Source organism: Osmerus mordax, chromosome 17 (genome assembly GCF_038355195.1).
Source record: "Osmerus mordax isolate fOsmMor3 chromosome 17, fOsmMor3.pri, whole genome shotgun sequence".
In the NCBI taxonomy this organism is placed as follows: domain Eukaryota; kingdom Metazoa; phylum Chordata; class Actinopteri; order Osmeriformes; family Osmeridae; genus Osmerus; species Osmerus mordax.
Genome location: NC_090066.1, coordinates 4653523 through 4672913, shown reverse-complemented (window position 1 = coordinate 4672913; position 19391 = coordinate 4653523). Strand labels below are relative to the sequence as shown.

Below are 19391 nucleotides of genomic sequence, written 5' to 3'. Positions count from 1 at the left end.
TATTCAAGAAGATAAAATATATGAGTGGAAAAAGGAGGGAGGGAGGGAGAGAGAGGAAGGAGAGGGGAGGAGGGGGGGCGGGAGAGGAAGGAGGGTGGGTGTGGAGGAGTTAGATGCGAGATGGCTGAATAGAGGACAGATGAGCGGGGGTGTATTCTAGGACAGTGTAGGCCAGAGAGAGGGACAGAGAGAGAGACACAGAGAGACAGAGAAACAGAGAGAGAGAAGAGGAGAGGGAGAGCAAGAAAGACAGAAGGGAGAGGGGATGCTAGGATAGTGAAGGACTGGGGGGGAGGAGGGAGTGCGTTGATGAGATCGAGGAGGCTAGAGGCACCTTGAGAAAGGAAGAAAAAGTGAGGCGAGAGAAGAGAGAGAATAGAAAGGAAGGAGAGGCGTACAGAGAAAAATAAGACAATCAACATCGAGAGTCGTCACATCCATGACAACAGTGAGACCCACAGAGAAGGTACATGACCGACAGCAACAGCCAAACCTGAGTGACACTGACAGGTGACAGCTCTGTGTGACGGCAGGACAGACAGTTTGGTTTGGCAGGACCGCCCCCCCTCCCCCCCGGGCTCCCCCATCTCCTCCCACACAGAGACCACAGAGGGAGGGGGGCAGGGAGGGGGGAGGAGGACAGCAGTGGGGGAAGCATGGGGGAAGGAGGATGTTGGGAGAAAGGGGGGAAGAGGAAGGAGTGTGGAGCTTCTTGTAAGGTTACCTGCAGACTGACCGCAGTCGATGTGTGTACGACTGTTCTATCCTGTAGAAGGCAGGTCCTTGTCTACTTCACACGTGTATTTAACTATATCACTAATGTTCACATAACCAGTAATGTTTAGTTGGTTTTCCAATAGAAAGCTTGGTTAAGAGCATTTTAGGGTTAGGTGAAGCAGAGTCAGGTTCAATTTGTGTGTAAGTGCATGTGTTCAGGTTAATTCTTCTGTTCTGCAGACGTTCCAAGGTGCTCAGATGTGCATGATAGCCTGGCGAGGTAGGGACAGAAATGGGGTGTGTGGAAGTGTGGGGGAGATAGGATGGGCTTGTTTGAGGGGAGAAGGGCGCAGGGTGAGGGGTCAGGGGTTGGGATGAGAGTGTATGTGTGAGACTGTGTGTGTGTGTGTGTTAACGGATGGAGACGGGCCCGAGGACACACACCTCTGCTGAGTCCGTCTGGGCCTCGGAGGATCCGACACTCCTCAATCTGTCCGAATGCTGAGAACATGACTCGGATGTCGTTCTCATTGCACTTCTTAGACACCATCCCGATGAACAGCTTCCTGTCCTCCACAGCTGCAGAGGAACGACAGAACAGACGTGAAAAAGAGGAGAGGAGGGAGAGGGTAAGAGACAGCGAGAGAGAGAAAAGCAGAGAGAGAGAAAGGCAGAGAAAGAGAGAGATATAGAGAGAGATGGACGGAGAGAAAGAGAGCGATATATAGAGAGAGAAAACATTAAGATAGAGAGAGAGAGAGAGAAAGAGAGAGAGATGAGTTTTTCATCATGCCATCTGCGAGCTGTGATCAATGTCTCATTAACACCTCAACACCAACACTGTGACTCTCTCTCGCCCCTCTCTATTTCTCTCCCTCGCCCCTCTCTGTTTCTCTCTCTCGCCCCTCTCTATTTCTCTCTCCCGCACCTCCCATCTCTCACACACACACACACACACCCTCTATCTCTCTCTGTCTCTCAAGGTTCCTGTGTGATCCTCCTCTCTCTGACCCAATCACTTTATTTCCACAGCATTCCCCCCCTCTGTACGACGTGTGTGTGTGTGTGTTCCCCACATTCAATGCAATGCTAATCCAATTCATTTTTAATGAGGAAACTGTCAGCTCTTACCGCGAGGCGAAAGAGATAAGCGGTCTGTTGCACTCTGGGAAATCAATAGCGTACTTGTTTATTTTGCTGTTTGAATTGTTTGTGCGTTTAAATACAAACCGTCGGGATACACAGGAAAGATAAGTGCTGTTTCAAAGACCCCAACTACTTCTTACACAGAGTGTGCATCACTCCAGAGAGAGATTAGCACAATTCTTACAGAACAGTAATTAATTTACTTTGCGTATCGATACAGAGTAAGCAAAATAAAAACAAACACAGATACACTACTGATGAGGAATTGTTCTTTAAATTGAACTGGTGTCATTGAAAAGCTATCGCTTCCCGAAGATTATGTTAATTTTTTTTCTCTCTCTCTCTCTCTCTCTCTCTCTCTCTCTTCTCTCTCTCTCTCTCTCTCTCTCTCTCTCTCTCTCTCGTTCTCTCTCTCTCTCTCTCTCTCTCTCTCTCTCTCTCTCTCTCTCTCTCTCTTCCTCACACAAACACACTAGCTTTTTGATTGACCAAACTAATAAAGCTCTTGAAGACAATCCATCAATGTTAGAAAGACTATATTATATAATGTTTCATTAAAGGTTATTATCATTAACAAGATGGATATATTTCATTGGTTATATTTCATTACAGTATAAGGTGGTGGAGCTAGCTAGATTTATTAAAGTCTATCATCGTTACCAAGATAGAGTTATCTTATAGGGAGATTCTTCATCTTCTATCAGCAGAGTGGCTGATAGGAGTAGTAGGTTCATTAGAGTTTCTCATATTTAAGCTGAATGGGATCTCTCTGTGGTGGATGATACTCTCTAGCAGTAGATTGCACATGCAGGAGCTTTGAGATCTAAGTTATGACTATGGGCTGTCATACCGCTTATGGCTGTAGTCTCTCTTTCTCTCCCCATATGGAGTAGAGTGGTCTCTTCTCTTTCTCTCACTGCATCTCTGTCTCACTAACTCTCTACTTCTGCTGTCATTGTTGGGCACATTTTTTGGATTACATCCTTGGCCATTTGCCAAGATGGCAATAACATTCCAAAAGATGGAATCAGTCTTTATCATCGGCAACATCAGCCCACGGTAGATTCCAGGCTGAAACACTGCGGTGACTGTCTGAATATGTGTGTTACTGTGTGTGTTTGTGTTTGTAAAAGAGAGAGAGAGAGGTAGATTGCATACTAGGAAGAGAGACTAAGGGGTGAGAGAGGACACTGGGGACTCAAAGAAAGGCTGGTTCACCACAGGGGCAAACTGTTCAACTCTCTCTGACCCCCCTCTGCCCCCCCTCTCTGCACCCTTCCTCTCTGCCTGTTAATAATTCATATTGATCCACTTCTTCCTCTCTCTATCTGTCTTTCACACACACAAACTGTATCACACCACAGTACAGAATATAACATAGAATTCTCACAATGAATGAATTCATTCGGAATTCATTCATTTTATTCTAAACCAAGAAACGTTTTCAGAGAAAGACACAGGAGGCAGACAATTGTGTGTGTGAGGTGTATGTCACTGTGTGTGTTGACTTAGGATTTCACTTACCATTTGATTTCTCGCTGTCTGCAGGCTTCATCTGAATGGGGTGGTGCATCTGGAAGAGACAGTACACACACATGATCAGAGAGAGCTACCAGACTGTCCAGCTATCACACACTGGCCACCACACACGGTAAACAAGATATTCATCATCATCCCTTACACACCTAGTATGATAGTCTGAGGTGTGAGTGTGTGTGTGTGTGTGCGCGTGGTGTGTGTGTGTGTGAAGCAGACAAGGCTCCTCTCCCACTCCCATGTTGCAGGTTAATAGAGCTGATTGATGGGGGAGTTGTTTGGATTCCCTTTGGTGAAAACAAGCAAACACTTCACAGACAAACGAGCTCTGTCACCTCTCTCTCCCTCCCACTCCCTCTTTCTGACACTCGCTCCCTCTCCATCTCCCTGTCTGCCTGTCCATTCTTCGCTCGAACACCCCCCCCCCCCTCTCTCTCTTTTATGGGGGATTATGTTCTTGTTTGATCTGCAGAGAGACGAATGACAGTAATTCTCCAAATCTAGCCCGGTATCAATCACACTCAGCTAGCCAGGCCTTGTCTCCGTCACACACACACACACACACACACGCGTGTGCACACTCACACACACTGGACAGATTTTGATTTTGTTCCATTTGCAAGGTGTATGTGTGTGTCATGTGTGTCTGTATGACGCATCATGTCTTACCCATAATGCCCCTGGCTCAGTTAAAAACAGTCACAGGGTGAAGTAAGGCTCTGATCCTTTGACTCAATCAAACACCTTTATCCCTCTTGCCCTTTCACACTCTCTCTCTCTCTCTCTCTCTCTCTCTCTCTCTCCCTCTCTCCCCCTCTCTCTCCCTTTCTCACACACAATTCTCCCTCTCTCTCTTTCCTATACTTTTTTCATGCTCTCTCACCCTCTACCATTTCTCCCCCTTTTGCCCTCAGTCTGTTCCCATCATCGACAGCAACTCCTCCACTCTACGCGGCTTTTCATCCCTGACCCAGGGTGAGCCACAGAGCCTGCAGGTGGTAGCCAGCGCTGACCCCCGGGCCCAGCCGCGACCCCCGGCCTTTCTGCTGCCACTTCACAGCTCCAGAGGATCAGATGATGGAGGTCTCCAGAAATAACTGTCCCCTTGAGACTGCTGCTTACTCAACTGTGACCTGCGGTTGCCCCGGAGACGGATAGGTCACATCTAACCAATATTAGCATCCATAAATGAGGCACGCTCATGTATGTCTGTAACGTACACGCTATTTATTATGTTAGAGGTGTGATATGATCGTGTGGCGTAAGTATATACAGGCTGGGCTAGATGGTCCCACACACTGAGGGTACATATGGATAGAATTGTCTAAGTAGAGATATTTATTGTTCTCTGTTATTTAAAGATGTCTATAGTTCTACACACAGTACAAACACACACACACACACACACACACACACAAACACACAACTGCTGTTCATTCTGGGTTTTTAATGTCTCTTTCCAGTTCTGTCTACCCAGAATGCCTAGCGGGGGGCGGGCCTGTGGAGGCGCTGCTGTGTTTGATCTGGCAGAGCTCCTGCAGCTCCTCACACAAAAGCCTTCTCCCTCCACCATCCCACAATTCCACAGCACCGTCTCTTCTTCGCTGACAGCCCTGGAGCAGCCCTTCTGTCATTCATTATCCTCTCCACAGGACCCTCCACCCACAACCCCCCCCCCTCTCCTTTCTGAACATGATCTGTTAGCCATATTTACAGAGACACCCAGTCTGTGGTGACATTTACCTTTTTCCAACAGTGTTTGTGTGTGTGTTTGTGTGTGTGTGTGTGTGTGTGGTTGGTAATTAGAACTCTAGAAACATCTTTCTTCTAGCTTATATACCTGCATCTCTCCCACTGTCTTTCCCCAAGGCTGGTCTCTCTCAAACCTTCATCTTTCAGCCTCTATTCCTCCAGCATTTCTATCCTCCAGCCTCTCTACCATTCCGCCTTCATCCCATAAGCCTCTCTTTATCCCCCAGCCTCCATCCCGTAGTCTTTCTCAATCTCCCGGCATCTGTTCCTCTAGCCTCTCTCCTCTTCAGCCACTTTGCTTCAGCCTCTCTCTCTCTCCAGCCTCTATCCCCCGGCCTCTCTCTATCTCCCAGCCTCTCTTCCTCTGGCCTCTCTCTCTCCAGCCTCTATCCCCTGGCCTCTCTCTATCTCCCAGCCTCTCTTCCTCTGGCCTCTCTCTCTCCAGCCTCTATCCCCTGGCCTTTCTCTATCTCCCAGCCTCTCTTCCTCTGGCCTCTCTCTCTCCAGCCTCTATCCCCTGGCCTTTCTCTATCTCCCAGCCTCTCTTCCTCTGGCCTCTCTCTCTCCAGCCTCTATCCCCCAGTTAGGGCACACGGTGCCAGGTTAGCAGTTGGCAAGGTGTCTATCTGTCAGATGAGCTGTTGACATTGCAGTTGTGTGACCTCTTTCTCCATAGCTCTTATCTACTTATCACTTCTATTTCCTCTCCATTCTTCCCAACGCTCCCCAGCACTACCTGACACCACATTCAGGTTCAGGCGCTCCATGGCTGCAGCCTGTTAGATATTTCCCTTCAGTACATGGTGTGCTAGAAACTTTACACCCCCTAAATGCTTATGGCCTACCACTCCCAACTCTCCCACCTTGACCCCCCCCCCCCCCCCCCCCCCCCCCGTATGGAATGAGCCAGAGCTAGAAAGGCCAGTTGAGCTGATAGGTAGCCAATTGAAAAACCAAAGCCCGTACAAGACAGAGAGAAACATTGTTATCTTGTGTATGTATATGTATGTAAAGTCTGTGTGTGTGTGTAAGCATGTATTTGTGTGTGTTGGTTTGTGAGCGTGTGTTCTATATCTGTGTGTGTTATATGTGTATGTGTGTGTGTGTGTGTGTGAGAGAGACCCTTATACTAGCTGCCAAAAGTCAGCATCTCGAAAGCAGCCGTGTCATATGACTTATGTGACAGCCAGGCTATTTCTTTTTCTTGTATTTATCTTAGCCTGTGGTATCCCTCAGTGCATGTCAGTGTTTCATCTATCCAACCTCTCTCTTTGCTTATGCAGTTCATTCACGAGCTTTCTGCATATTCATCACACGGTTCACTCTATGCCTCTCTCTCTCTCCCTCTCTCCCTCCCTCCCTCCCTCTCTTTCTCTCTCACCTCTGAGGGGTTGAAGGTGAGACGGTGAGTTGCTTACACAAAGTCAGACAGATGGTCCTCACAGTCGGGATTCAATAGAGTTGACCAACGCCTGAGACCCAGCCCAAACACACACACGCACACACACACACCACACACACACTTAACACCACACACAAGCACACACACACCACACCCACACACACAGACTTTGACAGCTGAACACAACTTTCATTTTCACTCTCCTTAAAAAACATAAATTAGCTCCCAGTCTGTTTGGTACAGTAATATCCCCTTTTCATCACCCAGTTACCCTGCATTACCCCCAGTTCAATTTCCTTGGTAAACAATTAACCCACAGGCAGGAAACTGACTGAGTGAGTGAGGGATCCTGAATTAGTAATGCTTTGTAGCGCAGACGCTAAGTACTTTAAGTATTTAACATAGTTAGCCTACATTACACCCCCTCCCTACTCAAATCAATACACTTAAACACCAACATCAACTCAGACTGCCAAGGAAGGGTGAGGAAGTTAATTTGAAACAAGCGATTAATATTTTGCTGTTAAATAATTGTACACACAGAAAGAGAGACTGGACTAAGCGACGCGTCAATGAGGTTTACTTTCTCCAGTCTTGTTTGCGATAGCATTTGGGCTTCACTACGGCAATTACAGCCCTTAATTAAATTGATTCCTATAATGAGCGTCCATAATGACATCGCTTTGGGGTTAGCGGTGTGTGTGTGCATGTGTGAGCGAGTGAGAGAGAGGGTGGAAGTGTGTGCTTATGTGGTCTGTTGAATTCCGATACAAAAAACGGTAACTATTTACTCTAGACTTACTGCTGCTTGCATCTGACTGGATTGAAAGTGACGCACACACACACACACACACACACCTTTACAGGAACAGACAGTTACATCCATACTCTACACCGTAATATTCACCAGCATCAGTGTTAGGTCTAACCTTGCTTTTGATTGCATGAGTTTCTCCAGGCTGCTCCATGAATGTTTGATGCCCCAGAGCCACCACATAAGACAGTTAACGTCTTAACAAGGCTCAGACGTTTAGACCCAGGTACAAGCTAAACGCTTCTGAGCTTACGCTACCTTCACAGGAATGAGGGTTTAATAGGAAATGTTCAGTGATCCGGCAAGGCCCAGATTCAGCTAAGCCTTGAGTTGGTTTTACATTTACATTTACACTTAGTCATTTAGCAGACGCTCTTATCCAGAGCGACTTACAGTAAGTACAGGGACATTCCCCCGAGGCAAGTAGGGTGAAGTGCCTTGCCCAAGGACACAACGTCATTTGACACAGCCGGGAATCGAACTTGCAACCTTAAGATTACTAGCCCGATTCTCTAACCGCTCAGCTACCTGATTTCCCTTAATGTGTTTTACTGAGTAGCTCACGCTGACAGAGTTAGCTCATCTCTCTTCCACAGGCCCTGCCAGGCATTTCTGCTCTGTTATTAATGCACTGATGAAAACCATAGTGACGAAAACTATTATGGTTAAAACCATAGTGAACAATACCATAGTGAAACAGTGCTGTGTAGGCTTCCACACCTGTACAAACAACACTGTCCAGTTACTGGACACATAACTAACCACCTACATCATACACACACATACACACGCCAAGTCAAGTTCGACAGATATCGTAACAAACTTACGCAAGCACACTCACGCATCAAATGTGACAGGCCGCACATTCCAACCACACTCATATGAACAGTGACACGTGGTATTAAAAGATAGCCCTGTCTGAGAACTGTTCATTTGTGAGACTGGAGATAGGCCTTTGATGAGCACCTCCTCACATCAACACACAACACAGGGTCTGTATTCCAGCAACGAAGCAGCACTAATTACCTCGCCACCTTAAAGGCAAAGGAGGTGGGGACCTGTGTGTGTGTGTTTGTGTGTGTGTGTGTGTGTGTTTGTGTGTGTGTGCGTGTGTTTGTATGTGTGTGTGTGTGTTTGTATGTGTGTGTGTGTTTGTGTGTGTGTGTGGTCTCGGTGTGATGCTGGATTTTAATGAGGCCCACTCTCCTTATCAAACCCAGAGCTTGGAAGCACTCTGATCAGCCTGCATCAAGGACGCGGCGTTCGACTGATCGTGTCTGAGGCCCCCCCCCTTCACCCTCAACCTTGCCATCGCCTCCCTTCCCCTCGCCTAGCATTTTCATACTGAGAATGAAATATCCTTGAGAGAAACTATGAATCAAAGATCTTTTCATCCTCTGGATCTCTCACATAGAGATGGAGAAGAAGAAAAAACTGAGAAAATAAAGTGAGAAAGAGAGAGAGAGAGAGTGAGAGAGGGCAAGAAGGAGGGAGGGATCTCTCACAGCTGGAGGGCACTCTAAAGGACACGTCCTAGATTAGCTCTACCCCCGTCCTTCTCCGTCGTCCTCTCCTCTTCCTCCCCCCTGTCCTCTTCTTCCCTGCCCTCCCCCTCCCCCCTCGAGCAGACTTCAGAAGACAGGGGGTTTACTGGAGGCTCGGGCACAGGGAGACACCAGCCATTTAGACATCTGTCAGACGCTAATGAAAGAGTTCAATTTAGTGGAAAATTTCAGACAACCTTGTCTGGCGGACAGGCCTGACAGGCCTTAACTCGCCGTGTGCATGTGTGTGTGTGTGTGTTTGTGTGCGTGTGCTTGAGTGCGAAGGATGGTGGAATTGATGGGGATGTGTGTGTGTGAAAATCCTACACCGTTGAATGAGCGTGTGTGTGTAAGAGTGGGAGAGATGTGGGGGGTGGAGGCCTGCTTCAGCAGGGGAGGGTCTTAAGTCACCGCAGGAGTTGCAGCATGTTTTCAGTAGATAGGCAGAGAGGGTGAAGGTTTAAACCTGGACTCAGTGGTACCATAAGAACTGGAAACCAGCCTCTCCAGCGACAGGCTCCCTAGCGCTGCATCAACCCGCAATTACACTTTTAGAAAAACACTGCTGTTCCTTCAGAACTGATCTTACCCTCACTTCAACCCTGAAGTTCCTTTGCAGTCTTACCCAATCCTGTTGGATGTGTGTGTGTGTGTGAATGTGTGTGTATGTTTACACTACATACTTACCATCCCTTTGACCTTTGCATGATTAATAAGATATTACCATATCACTAAAGCATGAAGCACACACATGACAGACAAACACACACACAACAGTCTCTGCAATTCAGTGTTCTGCAGGCTTGGAGAGGGAGAGGGAGAGGGAGAGAGAGAGACAGAGAGAGAGACAGAGAGAGAGAGAGAGAGAGAGAGAGAGAGAGAGAGAGAGAGAGAGAGAGAGAGAGGGGAGGGGAGCTATGAGGAGGGAGGCTGTGCTGCCATTATGTGTCACTCAGCAAGGGGATCTGGCAGGACCCTGCAGTCCTCCAAGCTATTGTTGTGTGTCTGAGTAGAGCTGGAGGTACGATACGATACGATGAACTTTATTGTCCCGCTCAGGGAAATTTGTCTTGGTCTCTGTATCTAGGTCTACTGTATGTCCATGGCCCCGCCACCATGCCAGACTCCACAGTCCCCAGCTCAATGCCGTCCTCAAACATGGCAGAAACCCAACTTTGTCTCTGCCCTAAACCAACATGGCCGCAAGTCAGCTCTGCCAGTGCCCTACTCCAACATGGCCGCCGTCCAACTCGGCGGTGATTGCATTGCACCCTGTCAGGGCCTCTGGTTTAGACAAAGAAAATGAGGGAGAGGAACAGAGCCAATATAAACAGCGTTCTGCTCTCTGGTACAGGAGAGGTAGGAAGTTAATAAGCAGGTATTGGTTTTTAACTGCTCTCCTTTATTGCTCTGCCCCCAAGCGTGTTGGTGCTCTCTCACTCTCTCTTTCTCTTGCGCCCCTCTCCTTCCACAGTGTCTCCTCTTCTCCTCCCATCCCTTTCTCTTCCCCGCTCTGCTCTCTCTCTCGCTCATCCTTTCATTTCCATTAACTACATTTCTTAATGTCTCCTTTTATATTTCCCTCCCTCAACTTGTATCTCACTCGACTTCTCTTCACTGGTCTCTCGCTCTACCTTTGTGGATGTGTCTCTCTCTGTCTCGGGCCTCTGTGTTCCTCTCTCCCTCTTTCTTGCCCTCCGTTCATCTCTTTCTCTCTTCCACCATGCCAGACAGAGGCAGGTTGGATAGATATTCTCCCGCATTTTCATCACGTTTAAACATGCCTGCGGTGCTGCATTGCCCCAGCGACCCCAGAGAATGCTTTTGTAAATGAGATAAATAAGCCACCTAAACTCTATCAATGTGCTCTGATTATGGTTCTATTGATTCAACCCTGTGTGTGTTGGAGTGTTCACTTTGCCAGCTTGCTCCACAGCCAGCTGGGAAGAGGAGGAGCGGACAGAAGGAGAGAGGAGGTCAATTTCACGTTTCCCTAATCCTAAAACTATGAGAGCATTTGCCAGCCCCGCGGCTAACTGTGACAGCACACTTTTAATAGAAAATAGACCCGTGACGCGTTCTTATATTGTTAAGAAAACCAACGCGATTTGTCCTACACCTGTCCTCGTTTGCCCTTCTGTAGGTACTGTATGTTCGAGCTCAGCTAAAGAATTCCAGGCTCTAACGCTGAGACCGGCTGAGTGCTCTTGCGATTCATCATCTTCATCCTCTCCAAGCTGAGCGTTCTCTACCTGCACAAGGAGAACAGACTCGCCATCGATGGCTTTCCAGCAGAACAAAACAGCCAAGGCAGCAGCGGAGTGCCAAGAGCCCCAGCCAAGAGAGCCTTGGGCCTGCACACGCCCACTAGAGGAGAGGCTGAAGGCCTACCAGAACAGGAGGGAAGAGCTCAGCCAAGTCACCTCTCTCCTGGAGCTCCCTGGACCCACACGAAGGGCCAGAGCAGAGCAGCTGCAGTCCCCACTGGAGGTGTGAGCTAACATCCAGGCTAGGAGACAGCCAAGAAGCCTGGAGTAAAACACACACAGTCCTACACACACACACACACACACACACACAAACCTACACACACACACACACACACATACACACACGTATACACCAACACACATTCACACACCTGGCACAGTGATGGGAGATGGCCCCAGGTTTCCACTGCCACATAGTGATAACAGGGGAGCGTGGGATGTCTGACGGAGGATCGAGGACACACTCACCCCTGTTAAGGTCTTTATGTTGTGCAGTGCGTTCTGAGCTTCAAGGGCAGCTTTCCTTGTGTAAAATGTGACAAAACAGCACCCTGGGGAAGAATTGAGAAAAAAACAAGATGAGTTCATGAGACATTACACTTTATTCATCGTGTTTGACATCACTTCTAAAACGCCTGCCTTGACAAAGAAAAGGTTTAGAGGAGATGTGAAGACAGAGAGGGAAGAGGAAGAGAGAGAAGGGGAAAGTGAAGGCCTCCTCATTACACATGACATAGCAGTCTCTTATGCAGCCCAGCTAGGCTCTGTAACACAGCCAGTCAGCGGTAAAAGAAGCAAAATAGCTCAGTCAGGTAAAATCACTGGCCTTAAGACAGACTTGACTTTATTTTCACATGTCTAAATCACTACAGTTCTTCAGCCTTGACTGCATAGAGCATTTAGCTGAGCCCCAGTGAAGTGTACTGTGAATCCAGCTACTGTGAATCCAGTACTGCAGAACCTGTGAGGAGACAGGAGGATATCATCTACAAGTGAAGGTATTCTAAATATTTATGGGAAGGTTAGATCTAAATATAGCCCATCAGTAGAATTAGCATGCATTTAGATTCCCCTGGTGTGGCAGGGTTAGTAAAGGTTATCTCGTAGCACAGCATTAGCGTTAGCATTAGCATGCATATTGATTCCAATGGTGTACCAGGGTTGGGGAAGGTTGGCTCTTAGCATAGCTGAAGCATTAGCATGCATTATGATTCCCATGGTGTAGCAGGGTCTAGAAGGGGTGGGGATGTGGCATGGGGTGGACTGTCCCAGGTGGTGTGCTGTCAGGATAAGGATCAAAGAGTGGTGTGGACCTCACACACACACAAACACACACACACTCCCTGCAGCACTCCTACCACATCTGCTTAAGAGTCAAAACACTCTCAGCTAACACACTGTTAGAGAGCCAATAACTGTGTGTTCACAGACCTCCATAGAAGATGCCATATGAATGGGCACCCAGGCCTCTCTCTCTCACTCTCTCCCTCTTTCCCATTCTCTTCATTTCTCTCTCCCCCCTCTCTGTGTCTGACAGCATAAACATTTACCTGAAGGCCAACAGGGCTCAGAGCAGGGAGATACACTGTGCTACTCTATCTGCTGGGAGTCTCTCTTTCTCTCTCCCTCACACACACACACACACACACACACAGACACACACACACACACACACACACACACACACACACACACACACACACACACACACACACACACACACACACACACACACACACACACACACACTGTGCAATGAGTTATGTTTTATACATTCAAAAAGAGTGAGAGAGCAAGCAAGTGAGGGAGAGAGAGGCAGGGAGATAGATAGTGAGTGAGAGAGAGACAGAAAGAGAGTGTGTGAGTGGAATTGAGAATAGGAATGGTGTCTGTTCATAAATGCTTGATGGCTGCTCACGAAATCTCTAACTGCATAAAGGTTGGAAACCCGTGGTTTCCTAACAGTGCCTTCTAGGTTTGATACATATTTTGCTGCATATTTTTCAGAAGTAAATTTCTCATCAACCGTGACGTGGGTGCAGCTTTGGGTCAATACATTTTCATGGATCAGAATCAGAAAGGGTTTTAATCGCCATGAAGGTTTTCACAGACAAGGAATTTACTTTGGCAGGAAGGTGAATATATTAAACATATAGGAATCCTGAAACTTAAATATGTGGTCTAACTATACTGAAGGTACAAGTCTACCTAATACTAATAAAAAAGATAAAATAAAATATAAAGTAGCCAAATAATTTACAATATAAAAATGGAAAGATAATTAGGTGGAATTCCACTTGGTTAATGATTGTTTGCATATTTGTTTTAAGTTGTGACAGTTTGCTTTTAGCTAACTTTGGCCTCTGTAGCTGTTGCTTCTGGTCCCAAGAAATCCAAACATCACCGCTCCAACGACGTTAAACCTAGACTGTCAGCAAGGACACAATCAACATGTTTCTACCAAACTGCAACCACTGACAAGAGGGATGGTGAGAGTGAGAGAGAAGAGGACTGTGGGGATCAGACGACTGGCAGGGAAGGGAGAGACATCCTGGAGTGCGAGTGTGGAATAAGTGCAAAATGCTGGGGGGTTTATGAAAGGGGCGGACAAACAACAGAGGACGAAAGGAGAGGGAGACTGCTGTGCTCAACTGGCCCTGCTGGTGGTGGTGGAGACGGCGAGAATGGAAGAGAAACGGCGCTCCAACCCAGGTCCCTGAACTCCGCACTGGGCCGCAGCACACAGGCTGAGCCGTCTCGCCCCCAGGCTCCACTCAGCTTCTGACCCACATTAACTACACTCTGCTGCAATTACTGTTCACATAACCCTCTAGCTGGGATGGGAGCCCACACCACACGTTTAAGGTGAGTTTGCCTGTGTCTGTGTGTCAGAGAGGTAAAGTGAAAGAGACTGAGAGAGTGAAACAGAAAAGGAGATGGAAAGAAAGAAAGAAAGAGAGAAAGGGAGATGGAAAGAAGGATAGTCGATAAAGCTGCTGGAAAGCAATGGATTGACAGAAGGGAAATAGAAGGGGAGATGTGCTATAGGCTCAAATCTATCAGTTTTATAGTGAACTTTAGCGTGCATTTCCTCCCTGTGTGCTCCTATCCATATCTGTAGCAGATCAGTCGTCTGAAAATCCACTTCTGACTCTGTGGAACAACTCCATCCAAAGTAACCTTGTAAATCCTCTTCCCTCACTGGAGAAAACACCAGCCCTTCCCACCGTCAAAGCTGCTCTCTGGCCGACCCCAAACACACACTGAGAGATTCCAGCACTGCACTGCTCTAATAACCCAGCAGCCAGCTCTGCCACTGAGGCATGCAAAACACACGCACGCACTCACACACGTACACACGTGCACACACACCAACCCCATTAAAATCCACCTGCATTTGTTCTGTAATTGGGCTTGGGTAGAATGCTAACAAAGCTAATGTCTTGTTACGGCGATCTAATTGGCTGCTCTGCTTTACGAAAGAGTGAAATAAATCACTCTTCCATCTCAGGTTGTCTGAGGCTCCACTGAATCCATTAGGAGATAATTGCGTTGGACATAAAGCAATCGCCGAGCACTTCCCCTGCGTTATGGGAAAACACAGTTGAGTTCTGATTGTAACAATAAAAGTCTGTCATTGGAGGACTTAAAACCCCTGGAAACCACAACTGGAAACCCCTCATTTCCAAGAGGGCCTTGCTGTGAGTGATGATGCAGAATCAGGTCAAGTGAACAATTTGAGAATGTCTGGTAACACTCAACAAGTATGTGTGTGTGTGTGAGAGTGTATGTGAGTTTGTGTGTGTGTGTGGATGTGTGTGTGATAACGTGTGCAACATGGGGTTGGTGGTGTTTACTGATGACATGTCTTTCTTCCAGACATCACGGTTGGAACCTTATGTACTAACCAGCCTGCTAATCTACACATTAGACTCAGATTCCTCCGTGTGTGTGTGTGTGCTCGCTGTGACTGCGTCTGATAAGGACAGGTTGGATCCTCAAGATTAATGACAAACAGTGTACCATTCCAGGACACACACCTTAACACATACAGACTCTCAACACCACACATCAACAAACACACAAACAAACACCTGGGATGTAAACTTTTATTTTAGTCAGAGGACCATCTCTGTTTACCCCTCTGTCTCTCTCTCTCTCTCTTTTCTGCATACCATTCATTTTGTCTCTCACACTCTGTTCTTCTTTCCCCCTGCCTCGGTCTCTCTACCTCCATCTTCCTGTATCTCCCTCTCCCCCTCTCGGTGTCTCTCAGGCACTCACACAGCTAAATGGCTTTCTTCAGCTCCACTCCCCCTGTCTCCACTCATCTGTTTATTGACTCTAAACACATTAAACCAACAGCAGCCAAACTAAACTCCCCAGATTGCACAGCATTCACACACACACACACACACACACACACACACACACACACACACACACACACACACACACACACACACACACACACACACACACACACACACACACACACACACACACACACACACACAGACAGACAGACAGACACACACCTACCGGGTCAGGGGTTTGGAAAGAAACAAACAGAACAAAACCATTGCTTCCAAAATCCAAGCAGCTCTTGTTGAAGTCCCAAGGGAACTAGGGACCTGTGGGTCACCCAGGGAAACGAGGGGCTCTCTCTCACCCCTATGAAGCCGTTATTCAACAAACTGACCAGGGGGAGAGAATCACTGACACCACGGAAATGAGAATGGGCTTCAGACTGTGGAGAGGAGAGAGGGTTTTCTGGTTCCCTGTATGAGAGGATGTAGATCTGCCAAGCCCACAGGAGAGAGAGAGAGAGAGAGAGAGAGAGAGAGAGAGAGAGAGAGAGATGGAGAGAGACAGAGAGAGGGAGATAGAGAGAGACAAGGAGAGGGAGATAGAGAGAGACAGAGAGAGACAGAGGGAGAGAAAGATAGAAACAGGGAGAGGGAGATAGAGACACAGAGAGAGAGACAGAGAGACAGAGAGACAGAAAGGGAGGGAGCATGTGAATAAGAGAAAAGAGTGCTTATTTAACTAGGGGAAAACAACAACACCACTCCGAGGCAGGGAATAACAAGTCTAGTAAGAGCCCAATCTAATCAAATGGTCCATTTCCTCTTAAAGCCCTCCATGTTGTTGGAGAGTGCGAGAGAGAGAAAGGGGAAGAGGGTTTACCATCTTTAAAAGGATAGGGATGTTTTCCTCTCCGAAGTGGCTACAAGTGATACTCTTGCTCATCAGTCTGCCAAACAGCCCAAATTTGAGGGCTTGAGAGAAAGAGACAGAGCGCTTCAGAAACACAGGAGGAGGACTGGGGGAAAAAACGAGGGGAGGACGGGAGGAGAGGATCTTTGGCATTTTAAGAACAAAAGAGAACAGAACAGAAGAGAATAGAATGCGTTGACTTGAAACACCATGCGCTGGCCTTTGGTTATCTGACACACGTCCATCTCCGTCCTTTAGTAATGGATGAGACTGTGTCTCTGGAAGAGCGCTCGCGTGGTTCACAGGAAGACCTGGTGGGGAGCGATAGAAGGAGAACTAAAGAGGGAGTGTGGGTGGAGGTGAGGGACTGCTAGCGTTTCATCTTTCATCTTCCCATTTGTCCCTTTTTAGCGAGACGTTCGTGTCTCGAGACATGCATGTCTTCTCTCTCTCTCTCTCTCTCTCTCTCTCTCTCTCTCTCTCTCTCTCTCTCTCTCTCTCTCTCTCTCTCTCTCTCTCTCACTCTCTCACTCTCTCACTCTCTCGCCTACTGCTTACACTCCTGGCCGCCTCAATATGAGAACGAACACTGGATGCGTGAAATGCTGAGTGATGCATTGACTGGTTTGATGTGTGCGTGTGTAAGGGTGGTGATATTTGTCTGTTTGTGTGTGTGAGAGAGACAGAGTGTATGTGTGTGTGTGTGACAGTGCGTGCTGACCTTTGCTCTGTGGAGGGTTCTGACTCCGGTCTCGGAGGATGTTTATCTGGTAGACCGCTCCGTACGGCTCAAACAGCTCCTTCAGCTCCTTCTCCGACCAGGACCGCGGGATCTGCCCCACAAACATCTTGATGGCGTCCGGGTCGGGCTGGTCCGAGTGCTCCAACGCCCCGTTCATCTTCCCCGCCGTCCCGTTACTGCAGGGGGAGACAACAGGGGGCGCTACGTCAAGAACTGCTCCAACAGCCACATCAAATCATCACACACCGCAAAGTATGTGCCGTGTCAGGTTGAACATGTCAACAGTTGTATACTGGAAGCGACTACAATGACAGACTGCTGAGGACTGGGGAGTCGTGCCTATGGACAGTCATTCGTAGAAAAGTGTGTGTGATTGTAGGAGTGTATGTCCGTGTGCGTCCATGTCTGAGTGTGTGTGTGCATGTGTGTGTGTAAGAGAGCTGGCTTTGTGGTGGTGCATCTGGTTCACACTGTGCTTGGAGGTGGTCGTTGCGTTTGAGAATCAGCGGACCTGGGTTCCCATGTGTGGGGGGGAGCTGAGCGACATGATGACGTCATGATGACGTCTGCCACACCTGTGTGTGTGTGTGTGTGTGTGTGTGGAATCACTGCCGAGTGATAATCAGGGTGAATGCATACTGCCAATGCAGGTTTGACTTTGGCTCTGTTACAGTATTACAGGATATAACATTCATCCCTACACATGCCATCAGAACTTCATATTGACTGTTCAGCACCACTTGTAAAAAGTTGAATTAGCCTAATGTCTTCTTTCCATTTGAAGTCGTTGTTGTTGAGTCACGACAAAGTAGTCTGGCCTTGTGTGTCATGAAAACTAATGTCTTCCAGCAGAAGGAATCAGATAGTCTTCATATTTCAGATGTCCTTCTAAAACCAGGTTTCAATGGTCTTCTCAACTGCATTGATTTTTATTGAAAGTCCAGCAGTCTCAAACGGTTGTCACATTTGCAATTGATCCAAGGACTTCTGCATGAATAGGCTTAACAGTATCAGTACACACACGCCCACACACACAAACACCCCGTACAGGCCTGAAGTCTGACTAAACAGAAACCGTTCTTGAAACCTGCAACCAATCTGGAGGTGAGGTTCCAAACCCTCAGCACAGTCCCTCTCCACAGAAGAGTTCACAGGAGGGACAGGGAGAGAGAGAGAGAGAGAGAGAGAGAGAGAGAGAGAGAGAGAGAGAGAGAGAGAGAAAGAGAGAGAGAGAGAGAAGGGGGGAGACAGGGAAAAATGTACAGACCTTTGAGCACGGGTCATCCATCTCTTGCAGAAAGCACCAAGGCGTTCAGCAGAAACGCCCAGTTCTTTAAACGTCTTAAAGGACATGTCAAATAAAAGACCCAGCGCCCCAACGAGCCGGTGAGCAAACAGGCACCCAGGGTCCCCGCGGCAACCGCTCCTCGCTGTACTGGCCAATAAATCCAGGCCGTTCGCGTCGGAGACGGCACAGGAGTAACTGCCACAATGAACGGCAAGTGTTAGGCCAACGTTCAAACACATAAAGCAGAGCGTTGCCACAATGTTAGAGCCATTAACGGGAGATGAACGGGCTGCACACTCCACGCTTCAGCCCTGACGACGGCTGTATATCCATTCCACAATCCCCCAGGACACACACACACACAACTGTAATGGGTGGAACAGGGAAAGGGATGAGCGAGAGAGAGATAGAGAGAGGGAGAAAGAGAGAGAGAGAGAAAGAGAGAGAGAAAGAGAGAGGGAGGGAGAGAGAGAGAGAAACAGAGAGGGAGGGAGAGAGAGAGAGAGAGAAAGAGAGAGGGAAGGAGAGAGAGAGAGAAAGAGAGAGGGAGGGAGAGACAATGTCTCATTGTTGGGTGTCTGTCCGAGGCCGGGAGAAGAGAATGAATCTAAGGGGAGGAGACAAAATGGTCCGTGTCAGGGGAGGCCATTTTAACAGCCCCCCACCCCACCCTGTCTGTTTCTCTATACAGGAGAGAATGAGTCCTTTGCTTCTCGCTCATTGTGCGCACACACACACACACACACACATATTTGCTAGGCTACAAAAATGCATATGAAGCTTCATAAAACAGTTACTGTATAACTGATTGCTATTCTCTGTGTGAGTGTGTGTGAGTGTGTGGACTGCTGAACTTTATATGTGTGTGTGTGCAAGTGTGTGTGTTATGGAATGGCTAGGAGAAGCTAAATGTACTCTGTATAAAAGAATGAGTGTTTCTCTCCATTGCCCCTGTGGCCA

At 47.8% G+C, this 19391-nt stretch overlaps 1 protein-coding gene across 9 annotated transcripts in view; it reads right to left on the bottom strand.

Moving 5' to 3' along the window:
* The window catches only part of celf2 (cugbp, Elav-like family member 2), a 61381-nt gene that overhangs the window by 18373 nt on the left and 23617 nt on the right, over nt 1-19391 (bottom strand). For all 9 annotated transcript variants that reach the window (XM_067254816.1, XM_067254817.1, XM_067254809.1 and 6 more), the window contains exons 2-5: nt 17123-17319; nt 11650-11732; nt 3388-3436; nt 1162-1296 (exon numbers count right to left, since the gene is read on the bottom strand). In XM_067254816.1, coding sequence (XP_067110917.1) covers nt 1162-1296; nt 3388-3436; nt 11650-11732; nt 17123-17319 — 464 coding nt within the window. The remainder of the gene's footprint in view (nt 1-1161; nt 1297-3387; nt 3437-11649; nt 11733-17122; nt 17320-19391) is intronic.